This window comes from Tiliqua scincoides, chromosome 7 (assembly GCF_035046505.1).
Source record: "Tiliqua scincoides isolate rTilSci1 chromosome 7, rTilSci1.hap2, whole genome shotgun sequence".
Classification (NCBI taxonomy): Eukaryota; Metazoa; Chordata; class Lepidosauria; order Squamata; family Scincidae; genus Tiliqua; species Tiliqua scincoides.
In genome coordinates, this window is record NC_089827.1 from 63,018,783 (window position 1) to 63,032,775 (window position 13,993).

The 13,993-nt window shown below is 39.8% G+C and overlaps 1 protein-coding gene across 3 annotated transcripts in view; it reads right to left on the reverse strand.

The window, feature by feature from the left end:
• Positions 1-13,993, reverse strand: part of APAF1 (apoptotic peptidase activating factor 1) — a 58,145-nt gene that overhangs the window by 16,866 nt on the left and 27,286 nt on the right. For 2 of the 3 annotated variants that reach the window (XM_066633412.1, XM_066633411.1), the window contains 6 exons: positions 11,026-11,160; positions 8,846-8,971; positions 5,769-5,930; positions 3,440-3,568; positions 1,851-1,976; positions 509-654 (listed from right to left, as the gene is read on the reverse strand). In XM_066633412.1, coding sequence (XP_066489509.1) covers positions 577-654; positions 1,851-1,976; positions 3,440-3,568; positions 5,769-5,930; positions 8,846-8,971; positions 11,026-11,160 — 756 coding nt within the window. In that variant the 3' untranslated portion in view covers positions 509-576. Of the gene's footprint in view, positions 1-502; positions 655-1,850; positions 1,977-3,439; positions 3,569-5,768; positions 5,931-8,845; positions 8,972-11,025; positions 11,161-13,993 lie in introns of those variants that run through there. The other variant, XM_066633413.1, reaches the window with a different exon arrangement.

Sequence of the window (13,993 nt, forward strand, 5' to 3'; positions counted from 1 at the left end):
GAACCAGTGAGCTTCAGTAACCTCAAGGGTTGTCTTATTCTGCACCAACTGAAGTTTCTGAATGGACTTCAAGGGAAATTTAACATACAGTTCATTACAGTAACCTGAGATGTCACAAAGGCATAGACCACAATAGCAGGTCTAACTAACTCAGGTGTGGCTGCAGCTAGTGTACCAGCCAAAGCCAGGCAAGAGGGCACCCCCACCCCGCCGGCCACAGCAGCCACCTGGTGATCCAGAAGCAGCTGTGGATCCAAGAAGACTCTTAAGCTGGGCATTTATTCCTGGCCGATGTTCAGTAGTCTTAGGTAGTAATCCCATATACACTTACCTGAGTGTAAGACCCCACTGAACAGGTAAGACTGACTTTCCAAGTAAACATGTACAAAAATGGGCTGATACGGTATGTCTCATCACTGAGCCCATAACAAAAATGGCATCCAAACTGAGGACAAATGATGACACTGTCTACTAAAAGTGAAGCACATAAAAACAGCCTTACCTGCAGACGCCTTAGGCTGTCAATAGCTAAGATTATTACTTCATTAGATGGAAACTTAACATCTATTTCATGTTTCAGCACAATGGTAAAGGACTTGCACACCTTGCTTGTGTCCCAAATCTGTTGAAGAGAAAAGTGATGTAGCAGAAATTCTGTGAAATCAAAATTTAAAACACTTTTAGAACACATGAGGTTTGAATTCAGAAAAATTTTGTTTGTTTAGCTGAAAGAGGAATCAACTTACTTGACTTATATTTTTGATATTACTTAGAAGAGAGTTGTGTAAGCATTTAATATTAAGTTAATCAAACACAATTCCCCTATACATTCCTCCACATTCCTTGAGATCAAAGGGCTCTTCTCTGCTTCATGTTCTATCACTTGCTCAAAGTCACAAGAGTTAGGAGCAGGGCCTTCCCTATAGTGGCACCTGAGTTTGCTAAAGTCAAATCTACCTGGCGTTCTCTCTAGTACTGTCTCACCAGCAGATAAAGATTATTTTATTTTAAAAGACCTTAACACTGCAAATACTGCTATTTCCTGCTATTGCTTTTTTGTTGGGTTTTTAAGACTGTTACCACAAAAAGCTGTTGGAGTGATTTTATGGCTCAAGTGCATTGCTTTGCTGCAGGCATTGGTGGTTGATGCTAATGACACTATGCTCATATTGTGAACACGGAAGGTGCTATTGGTGTAAGAGCATGGTGTTATAGACATCCCAAAAAGGCTAGAGTAGAAAACAGTCAAACACTTATTGAACAGAATTCCCTACTTTCAATGAGGCGCTGGATATGCTGTTGGTGGTGGTGGTCCAACATGGCTGCTGCAAGCATGTGGGCCATCTACCACAGAATGACTCGAGGCCAAGTTCCCTGCTCTTCCTCATCTGCCTGGAAGATATTTTACAGCAGGTACAGCAGTCTACTATGTGACACTCGCCCAAACAGAGAAGACAAGCATTTGTGTTCATCAGCAGAGAGAAATATATACACATACTCTAAAAGTGTAAGCTCAGCCCTTCAGGGTTTTGTATGTGAAGAATTCCTACAAAAAAAGCATTCCTCACAATGCTGATTAAACAGCAGTTAAAAAGGAACCTAGAGATTGGGCATTCTGCCTGTGTTCAAGGCACAAGACTATGTGGGGTTTACCCATTTGTGCATAGGGGCACAACACGCAAAGCAGTTCTGGAACCTTCAGCTCTAGTCAGCTCTGTGCACATGCAGAACTTCACTATGTGTGACTGCACAGAGAACAGAAAGAAGAACTTACTAAATTAATCTTGGTCTTACCCATTTTTAAAAAAAACAATTCCCAGCAAACATCTGAAAAACAAACATTAACGTACCCTTATTGTCTGATCTTCGGAAGATGTCAGAAATGAAGACCCATCAAGAGAAAATGTCACAGAATGTACCCAACTCATATGTCCTCGGCAATCAGCTACTTTGGAAGCAGATTCAATATTCCATATCTGATGCAAACATAGAACCTTAAATAACTAATATTTTAATGTTATTTGTTCTGTACTACGATCGCACCTTTGACCACCTCTCATTCAACTGAGCAAATGAGCTTCAGGTATCTTATATTCTGAGTCAGACCACTGGTTCATTGAGCTCAGTATTGTCTATTCTCATTGGCAGTGGTTTTAGGATTTCCCAATCCTATCTGAGGGTTACAAAGGATCTTCTGCATGAAAAACATTTGCCCTACCTGCCATGAGGTATGTTCTTCCCAAAACATTACAATTTTGATTGCAAAGTCATCCAGATTGACTTAAATTGGTATTTAAGTCACTGGCATTGTAGTACAAAAGCAATTTATCCTCCTGTTGACAACAGGCCAATGATTAAAGAACATGAAGATGGAGAACCATGTAATTACAGTAAAAGCCGGAACCTATGGAAACCCTCCCCCACCAATGCAGCTGCAACCACATAAGGTGGGGGGGGGGACAGTCACAGAGGTCTTCATGGTGTAAGGAAAGTTTTACTCCCTTCTCCTGGGGAAGACTCTGCTTCCCCAGTGGGTCTTCCTGGTTCTGCATCAGCCATTTTGCTGGTGTAGAACTGAGGTGAGAAAGGGAGAGGGAAGGAATATAGCATACTGGCACACAAAAGTGCCACCGCAAACACCCTCTCCTGCCCTGTTCCATCTCCAGCCCTTCCCCCCTCAACATTCCCTCCTTTTGCCCACTACCACTGGTGGCCTCTCCACCCACCTGCAAGAGCTGTTGCCAGCCACTGCACTAGTGGCCTTGTTGCACATACTGGTGAAAGGTCACTTCCACCAAAATGCTCTCACTTTCCCTGGCGGAATGTCTGTTCTACCAGAGGAAAAAGAGGATAGGATACGGCCATAACCTGATGACAGCTACTCACACAAATCCTTCAAGCTTCCCCTAGTCTGTGAATGGACACGCTCAGACGCAAATAAAAGAATTTTCTGATTTAGGTAATAAATTAAATGGATGGTTTCCATTAAGGATATGAAATTAAGGTGCCACAAGTCAGCACATGATATTCTTAGGTTTACCCAAACATGCAAAGACAGTTTCCCAGCTCTCAAAACATTCAATCCAAGGTTAATTCCACAAGTCTATGGAGTCAAGCTTGAAAACACACATGCACCATTGTGGATACTGATGAATGTGCAAATATTCAATTATTAGGAAGGTTAGTCTGTTGGATATTACAGTTCTTTAAAGAAGAATATCAGAACAACCACATATATCTTTGTTTACACACAACATGAGAAGTTGCTTTTGGCAAATAGAGAAAATTCTGAAACTTATTTTGAATTAACTCAAATTATCAAATTAACACTTATCAAATGAGTGATTCCATACAAAACGCTGTGAAAAATCAAGAAAAATAGTAAAGTGCAGAATGGAGGGAAAAAATTATTTACATTTTCTTAAAACCAACAGCTCACCTCAACAGAACAATGTGATAAAGCAACTGCTACCATCTGACTGTTAGGACAAAAGTCACAGAATTGAATAGTGCTGTGATGACTTGGAAGGATTTCTGCCAACAAATTACTCGTTTTAACATCAAAAAGCTGTAACACACAATTACAGTTCTATTATATTAAAGAGTTACATGTTTTATAATTTTGTACTAAAAACATTCAAACCTAAAATCATCATGATTGACAGAAGTACGCACTGAATCAAGATGAAATTACAGGTGATTTTTAAAATGTTCATATACTGTCCTGACTAGCTTTCAGAGACTAAAACTATCCTAAACTTAAGATCATGCTTGTATTTATACAGCTGGTGCCCCAGTATTCACCGATTTGATTCACCACTGATCAGTATCAGTTCACATTGAAATGCCTTGTAACAAGAAAAAAAAGCATCAAAATCCAATTTCCTACCTTTGTGCTGTTAAATTACACTAGTTGCAAGCTTCTCCGGATAAAAGATACCTTTAAAGACCCACTTTCCAGATTTCTTGCTCCTCTATTGTTGCCCAATAATGCATTGGTAGGCGCTATATTGCATTAAGCCACTAGATGGGGTGAATAACAGAATCTAATGGAATAATTTCATTCCATTATGCAGCCCATTGAGTCGCTGAATGCAGTATAGTGTCTATACCACATTATGGGGCAACAATGGAGCAGGAAACCTGGAAGTGGGTCTTTCAAACTATTTTCCACTGATTTGGTAGCTGCTGATTTTTTTTTATCTGCTGTGGGTTCCCCAGTGGATAAGGAGGCACAACATGTATACAGAATGATCCACCAAGCAAAGGGGAACTTTATTCAGGGTTCTTATATACTTAAGTATATAAGTACATAAGAACAAAGAAATAATCCCACCAATTAAAATTGCAATAGTATATAGTAAATAGTAAAAATATTCTGTATGATTTTAGTATTTATTAATGTAAAATTATCTTCCCCATTTCACTTTTTAAAACCATAAATACAATTATGTTATATAATAGACTACTTAACAGATTTAATGTTTATAAAAAAGAAAACCATTTCTGAGTTTTACAGTTAATCTGCAAAAGCACACTATATCTGCAAACTATAATTAAAAAGCTCATTATCAAGCTTGAATAAAATGCATTATTACACCAATTTCAGTCCTAAACCAGTTTAAGAACTCAAGTGTAAAATCCCTGAAACACTGTTTATAATGTTAATTATTTCAAAAACCTCACTAAAAACACCCTCTAATCTCAACTAAAAGGATTCTCCCCATGTTTATTCATATCCATGAAAAACTAGAAAAAATCTTTTGAAGAGTTCCAAGACCCAAATTACATTTTGCTCAAAGATTATGACTAATAAAGGTTTCCACTGCAAATCAATTTATTTTGTTTTTTTCTTATCAATATAACTTCATAAAAGCAAAAAAAATTCCTTATTTAATTTTATTTTAAAATATGCTAGCCTACCTTTTGGTTTAAGTGAGGAGACCACTAAGGTGGTTATAATCAATAACAGTAAAACAAACGACTGTTTTATGGAGGGTGTTAAAAAGTTTCCTGCTCGATGATGTCACTATCAGCCATGACATCACTTTTGGTGGGTCCCAACAGACTGACATCCTAAAAAGTGGGTCCCAGTGCCAAAAAGTTTGAGAACCACTGTCCTAGAGTTTCTAGCATAGAACAGGACTGAGGGCCAAGAAAATCGTATTTTGTGATTAAAGACTAGCACTAGGTTGAAGGCTTTGCACAGTAAAGCCTGAACAGGTTTGATGCTCTTGATCCATATTTTAGTTTTCTCTCTTTACCCTTTCCCCCATCTTTTGAAACTGTTACACAAGGGGTGGCCAACTAGTGGTATGTGGACACTTTTTAAGTGGCACACTGTGTGGTCCTCTGTCTCAAGATCCCCTGGTGGAAGCTAGATCTACTCTTTGAGTACCCAGGGCAACTTGAGGCAGCAACCAAAGAGATCACTCAAAGAGAAGGCTAGACCTGGTGTCCATCTCAAGATCAGGGGGAGGGGCCAGGTCTACTGGCCACAGTGGCACATTTGACTCCCAGGGCCAACTGTCCTGCCCTTGGTATGCTACTGGTGGAGTGGCACATTCAAAATTCTCTACATAAAACATAGTACATGGCATGCTGTAGGTTGGCCACCCCTGTGTTACACTGTTGAGATGATACGTACACATGCATCAATAATCCTACCAGTCTACTGATAAACAATTTGGACACACAGGATTTCAAATACAAATTGAAAACAAAGTGGAGACTCAGAAGAAAAAGACCACTTCTGATTAAGTACTTACAAAAAGCTTGTTCTTTGCTGTCACCGTTATTGTATTACCATCTGATGACCAGGAGCAACACTTCACTAATACTTCCACATTATTCTCCAATTCACCCTCATTTCTGAAGAAATCTCTTATGTCAATACTTTTCAGTTCATTTGCCGAATGCACAGACCAAAGCTTTAAGAACAAATATTCTAAATTTAGCCTTAACAATAATGTGAGTAGAAGATAAAATTAATGCTGACTAATCATTTGGAACATTTCAGCTTACAAAGATATTTGTGTACACCAAAACACAGATACAACAGAAAGAAAAAGTTACTCTCCCCAGTGAGCTACAGATATTATAGCCAGATATCTGCTTTCAGTATCAGAAATACAAAAAGAGGCAACATATAAAATCAAGCAACTAATGTCAGGTGGTGGTAGTTTTTACAGGTAGCTTATTTGGACTGCATTCTTTATATCTGAATAATGTCAAAGGATAGAGAGCACAGCAACCACAATACTGCTGCTCAGGTAGGCATTATGTGTCTGGAAATAACAGCTACAAGCAAAGTGGCTGTCAGTTCAGTTCAGTTCAGTAAGACCTTTATTGGCATAAAATACAGAGAAAGAACAAAACAAAACAAAAATATACAAAGACAACACAACATAGACATCAGTCTTTTCCTCACATACTGCCCAGAGTTCCAGAGCTCTGCCTGGCAATTACCCCAGATAAAAAGGCAGCGACCCTATCAAGGGTCTCAGAGTCAGATGTGGAAAGGAGAGACTGAAGCATGATTGAGTCCTCCCAGCCCTGCATCCTAGTTAGCAAAGGGCCTAGATATTTCTTGCGTGAGACGTCATGAAGTGGGCAGTAGAAAAGGGTATGTGTTATGGTCTCAATACAATCCCTACCACACTTGCATTTCCTCTCCGAGTAGGGAATACCACTGAACCTGCCCGATAACATGGCTGATGGAAAAGCATTACATCTTGCAAGTGTGAATGCTCTCCAAGCCTGTGGGCACTCCAGGTGATAAAAGAAGGAGGCCAGTTTCCTGAAACTGATTGGAACATGGAAATAGAGTGGAGAGCATGTGGTTCTGGCGGCACTAAACAGCTCTTCAAAGTGGCTGTCATTATGACAGACAGTTTTTGTGTGTATATGCTTGGAGGATTTAGAGCAGTGGTTCTCAAACTCTCAGAGAACGTTTGGGGCGCTCTAAGTGTTTGTGGGGGAGGGAAGGGGCAGTGATGTGATCGCCGCAATCATATCACTGCAGGGAACGAAAGTGCTTTTCCAAACTTACCTGGGGGTGCTATGGCTCTCCAGAGGGTCTGGGGAGCCTGCGACCTCCTCTAAAGTCGTCCCTGCACCTCCAAACTTCTGCAAATAACTTTAAAAAGTCACTTCTGGATTCACAACGAGAACTGGAAATGGCTTTTTTTGCTATTTATGGCTGGGGCATCGTAACGTCCAGTTTGGGAACCTCTGCCTTAGAGGGATACAATGTGTCTTTGTGCGCTAAGATACCTCTGTCTATCTCCTTTGAAATCCCTGTCAGGAAACATTGGATCACCTGGTGCCCAAGCAATCATTGCAGATGTGGTGCCCAAGCACAGTACTTTAGTTTCTCCCCAAAGGAACTGAACTGATCACTTACATGGAAGAAAGTAAAGCTCATGGACTCAATATTGAAAATCAATCCTCCTATCTGTATAACCTCGCTCCAAAGGTGTTTCTAGGTCATGCTCAGGTGTGACAGAATAATGGAAAACTATTTATATACATTTTACTAGTATATAAAAGTGTGATTTTTTTTTTAAAAATCTATTACCTAAAGAGATTTATAAAACAAAGGTTCATTTAAGATGTTTGCAAACAGTGAAATGGACACTTTTAAGCTTCTCACCTTGGCATAGGCCTGCACCAAATGACAAATATTCTATGAGAAACTACATCTTCTGATTTTCACATGAGCTTTTGCACACTGATTCTGGGCCTTAGAACAGGAGATTCAGGGAACTGCCTTATATTGTTTAAATGATAAGATTGGATGTATGAGATTAGGGTTCAAATTCCTCAGTCAGAAAATGAGTCATAATTATCTCTCAATCTAATCAGAGATGGTTGTTGTGAGAACAAACAAGAAATTCTATAGTAATTCACAAAAGTGATGCATATCTCTGCATGAGAGCTCCAAGCTGAAGAGTTAACCAGAAGGAAGCAGCAAGTCTGCCTGCCGGCCACTTCCAGGCAACCCAGCAAGACTAAAGGTCAAATTTCACCTTAATTTCCTAAATGGCTTTCATGATTTGTGTGTTTTTACAAACTGATCAGCAACCTGGTCAAATATTCAAGTGACCATATGACTATTTCAGTGCAGTTTAGCCATTACTATGCAACTCTATATTGTATAACGACTCACTGCATGAGGCTGTTCTGTATCTCAGCCAGGAAGATGTTCTTCAGCACTCGGTTTATCTCCCTCTGTTCTCATAAGCAACAATGGAGCGAGCAAATGCTCTGTCTTTCAAGCAGTCATCATGGGAAAAGTGAAAGACTAATTTTTGGCTTCTGAAAAACTTTTAATACTTTCAGAAAGACCACTACAAAATCAAATGTGCTTGAAACTGACTTTATGGGGCGGAGCTAATACTCAGTGCAGTAGCAGTGAACTTGGAGGGCTCTCCAGGTGATCTGCTAAATGGATGTGTTTTCCAAAGTTCCTCATTATTGAGAAATACTTCGTTCCCAAGAAGAAGGAACGAAGGCTGAGACCGTGAATCAGGATTATCTTTTGAAACGGCAGTTTCAAAGATATGCTGATTTTGCTCTGTGCTGGAGCACATTCCATCCCAGACGCCAACTTGGATAGATCTGGAAAACTGAGAAGACTCCCCCCCCACGGCCCACTAGATTCAACATGAAAGCGAACAAAGGTTTTAACTGTGAGTAATCAGATCATTAAATTTTAATTGAGAAGCTCGAAGGAGGGAAAGATATCTTTAAGACCGTTTACGTTGGCTGGCAGCCACCCAGAGGGGGGAAGTCGCGAACTCGGAGATTGAAACTGACTTTATGTTACAATTCAAAGTCATACCTTTAAAGTACCATCTGCTGAGCAACTTGCTATATACTCATCATCTGGTGAATATCTGCAATGGGTAACTGAACTTGCATGGCCAAACAGGGTATTACGACAGCACTTCTTGTTCAAATCCCAGAGCTGTGTTTAAGAATGGTGGTTAAAAAGAAATGAAAAAGTCACAATCATTTAAGAGCTTTTATATTAAAATGGGGGGGAAATGCTTAATTTATTTTCCCCTTTAATCATTATAAACACAGCAAAAAGCAATAGCAACTTTTTCACTATGAAAAACGTTCTTAGATAACAGCATTTTGTGTGGGAGGGTGGAATGTGAGGGAGGCATCTCTGCATTCACTGCTGCCAATTTTTCTTCCTTTGAATCTTATAGGATAGCCAATAGTACTAGTTATAATAGCACTTAGTAAGGCTAACCAAATAAAAAATATTACCGCGGTAAATGAACACTGTCTCATTTGTGGGTGAGTGCCTCTTTGCTCGAGAAGCAGGTGAAATTGTATTCTAACTTTTCATGCAAAGGCTCTCTGAGGATCAACTTTTAAAAACTGATTTTGAAGGATAAAAATATACAATATCTATGGAAATTCTATGGAATCCTAATGGGGTAGTAAAACACCTCAAAGAAAAGTAAGGTGTTACTTAGTGGGGAACAATAGGCACATCCTTGAGAGATCATTTGCTTTGTTCCCCAGCCACCTGAGACATGCATTTTTCAAGGACACCCACCTAGACAGGGGTAGGCGGGAAAATCAACTTTTGCTCAGCAAAACGGAAGGAAAGCAAAAGCAGGTTTTGGAGTTGGTCATCTGAAAGAATTGGTTTTAGACTTGGAAAAACAGGGCATTTGAGCTCCCCTCCCAACTCCAGCAGCCTGGTCCAAGTGTGTTCCTTTAATTACCATATATCAAACTGGCTGCTCAAAAAATAAGCATTCCTCTCCATCTTGAAGAGGAGAACCTGTAACTGGCATTAAATAAACTTGGTATTAAGCAAAAGAAAAAAACAGGGCATTTCAACAGTGTTGCTCCTGTGACCCTGTCACATTTTGCCAACCTGCTAATTTATCAATAAACAGATCAAAGAAGAAGGAAGGAAAAAGAAAAGAAAGGTGTTAAAGGGTTTTTTTTTATTTTAATAGACTGAAGGTTGGCCAGGAAGGGTAAGGATTAAGCATGAATGTGGTACACTTAATCTCTCCAATGATCCTGTCCTAAGCTTGCACAAACTAAATGTATCAATACAAATACAAAAGGCAGAAATCAAGAGAACATTCAGAATCCACTTTCAGGATCTGTCATTAATATGGAGTCCAAATCAGAAGGCAGATCAGTGCCTTCCACACAAAAGCCCAGAACAGAAGAGACCTGGATGTTAAACAGTAGTAACCCTCTCTCTCTCATCTCTCTATCTCTTGCATGCAAGACCCAAGTGACCCCTAGTGGCAAAGAATAGGAACAGCAGGATAACAGAAACAGGAAAATTGGACAGTAAAAAGTTGGATCATTTACTGAACTAATTCAAGGCTTGGTAAATTCAAGGTAATTCAAGGTTTGGTTTTACCTTCCCTCTCCCATCTTAAGCACTCACAACACCAATCCCTCCCCCTGCCATAACACTACCCTGTCCTTTTACTGATGTGGTTCCTGGAGTAGTAGTGAGTTGAATGGCAGTAGCGGTAACAAAACAGGAGGGCAAGGTTGTCTTTCCTCACTGCCATCCCTTTTGTGTTGTGATGGCAATGAACATTGCAAATTCCCTTGTTTAATCCCTGTACTAAGGAAGGAAGGTGCCAAAATGTTGGGGTTGGGAAAGGAAGAAGACATCCTCCCAGCATCTGCATAATCACAGCAGTTTGTCCATGATACAAAGCAGTGCTCCAGCAAAGGGACAGGAGAGGAAAACTTTCTCCACCTCAATTACCACAACTGTTGCCTATCCAACCACAACCCCAGGGACAGGGCAAGAAATCTAGCAAGCTTCTGCAGGTGAAAAAGTTCACCTTCTCTTTGAATCCCTGAAATTCTTCTAAGGTCAAAGTTACATCTATAGTTCACATATCCTTAGCAATTTCACAGCTTCTATAAAGGATCTCAATGAAATACTCAAAATACCAATGATAACTGAAAAAGAAATTTGTTTTGTTTTTTCAAACAATCTCACCACTTCCAACTTACTTTGACAAAACTGTCATTTGAGCAGGTAGCCAATAGAAATTGCTGGCGCTCTGTATTGTTAAACTGACAGCAGTTGACCTGTTCAGTATGTTCTTGAAATAAATATACAAGCTGACCTGTTCTTGAATTCCAGACCTAAAAATAATTTTATGAAACACAAAATATTCAGGGACATTTCTCTGAAACATAACATATACTCATCTGGACACCTGAAAAAAATTCCAAAATAATTTTGTGAAAACTGTTCTCATGCATCCCCTCAAAATTCTGTGATGTTAGTAATGGCTTGGGGCTTTCCCTGGGGGGAAGGAGACAAAAGTTCTCTTCCCCCGAGGAGACCTCCAGCAAACCCAGCAGTGCTGCTGGATGCAACGGTAGCCATTTTGACACTGCTGCACCCAGTGGAACCACTGGGGTAGGGTTGGGTTGCCAGTGTATACAGGAATAGAGAAAGGAAAGTACAGGTATCCTTGCACGAGGCACTGTTGAAGTTAAACACAAAATATTTTGTCGAGTTTTGGACACCCATATTTAATCAGGACGAATTGAGAGCAGATTCAAAAAAGAATAAGTAAGTTGTAACCCTAATGATACAACCCACCTACTTTAAGTAATCTCACTAATTTTAGTGAGATTTCTGCTTAAAAATATTTACGATCAGATTGCAAAATGGTGATATAAACTGAAGAGTTACCTGGTGAGCAAAGATTAGAAGATATTATTAGATAATAAAAGCAAGAAAGCTATTTAAAGAAGTTGTAGCGCTTCCTTCTCTTGCCCACAAGTTAATCAATACGAATTTTAGACATGGCAAGATTTTATCTTTTAAGTAAGATGTTTAACTATTAAGAGCAAGCCATTCACAGAGTACAAAACAGAGTTGGAAAAGCAGAAGTTCATGTAATTTACTGTAGTTCTGGCCAACACAGATCATGAGCAGTGTCATCTCTTTTCTACAAATAGTACTAAATGGCAAATAGTCATTTAGTTATTTGACTTTGGCTGCAATTCTAATTTTCTGAGAGTAAGCCCCACTGAACAAAATAGGACTTACTTCTGAGTAGATCTGGTTAGGATTGTGCCCTTTGTTAACTTTGTTAACTTTTTGTTGAAATGTGGTATATAAATACTGTTAATAATAATACTGGCTATCCAATTCACGTCCCCTAGTGCATCAAGAATTTTTATAGTCAATGAGGATAGGATGTTTGGTGGCAAGAGATGAGCTTAATTCAATTTCCTATGAAATTATTTGGCAGCTATGTTTTGCTTAAACCTCTGACCAATTGCTAAACAGGTCCAACCTTGTTATAATATGGATTTTTTGTACATGGATTTGATTCAACACGAATGGTCACTGCAAGAGAAGGAATGTGCTGATCCCTGGAGAAGGGGGAAAATGCAACCCCTTAAAACAGCTTAAAAAACTGCTTTTCTTACCGTTGAAGACAAGCAATTATAGGTATAAATTAATTATCCATGGATTTTTCACCTGAGGAAAAATCCATGGATTTTTCTATCTCAACGTGATGAGAAGGACCCTTTAAATTAAAGGAAAACAGTCGTTTAACAATATTTAATGTAGGAGAGGGCAGTGGCTGACAACCCATCAATTATTCTCTCTCCAGGCACTTAGAAGCCTCCCTTCCTCCTCAGCATATGAAAGAAATCACTTTGCTCTGGGTGAAGGGAGAGGTCCCTGGCTCCCAGTGGAGTGAAGCCTTTCTAAGAGAGGACTGATGGACTGTCTGCCTTATGACTCTATTTTACATCACAAAGGTTGGCAAGGCTGTTTTTAAATGGCTCAGCAAAGGAACTTGGTTTTTTAAATGGATTTGCTGTAATGCGTTTTTTGCCATCCAAGTGAGTTCTGGGAACAGAACCCTCTGGAATAATGAGACACAACCTGTATTTAGGGTCAGAGAGACATCTGCCTCCATATCGAATCAGTTTGGCAGTGACTCTAGTAGGGATTTACTTGCTGCACATTGCTTGGCTCACTTGTAATTACACCTACAACTATTTGTTCTTTAAAACACCTTTCTTATGTCTACCGGTGTTTTAATTACGGCATTCTGTAGTTTATATCTTGTAGGTTCATTGGGATGATTAGCAGAAAAACCCAAGATCATGGTCTTGCCTCCAGTGTCTGTAAGAATCTCCATGGCTGGGTGAAGCCTTCCCATGACTGCATGTTGATGGGTCAGGGAGTTCAGACACTCCACAATTACATCACACATCATCACGGACTTCTAGAACTCCATGGAGCTCAGTTTCAAGCAATTCTGGTCCCACAGCTTAGGGAAAATAGTGCTTGCATCCCAGGACAGCTTGACTCCTCAAGGTCCTTTTAATGGGAGATCACTGGTATATTTTGAGATAATCCAAAATTATTTATAAAGGCACTTTTTTGAGCCTGAAAAAAGACCATCTGGTGAGAACATCAATTCTAAGTGAATTACATTATTTTACCATTTTTAAGGGATGCAGCATGACCAAGTTCAAACTTCACCTTAACATGAATCTATTAGTAAGGCACAATCCGCTCCCTTCACCAATCACTTGCATTCTTTCATGTGTTCAGGGGGAAAGGAGGGGTCACTTGCCTGGGAGTGAAGCTGATCTAAGTGCCTGGAGAGAGAATGATTGATGGATTGTCTGTCAACCGCCCTCTCCTACACTAATGAGGTTACTGTTAACCGACTTTTTTCCTTTAAAGATCCTTCTCATCATGTTGTAATAAAACTGCAGGTGAAAAATCGATGGATAATCAGTGTAGTTTTTTTTAAGTTGTAACAGTCATTCTGAGCCCAGCAGAGGCATTGGGGAGACATCCACAGCCTCTGCTGGGCTCAGAAAACCCTCTGAAGGCGAGGGGAGCTCAGCTCAGCTCCCCTAGCCTCCAGAGGGTGGGGGGGCATTTTTTTGTATCTGGGGGATTTCCAGAATGGGATCCCTGTGGATACAG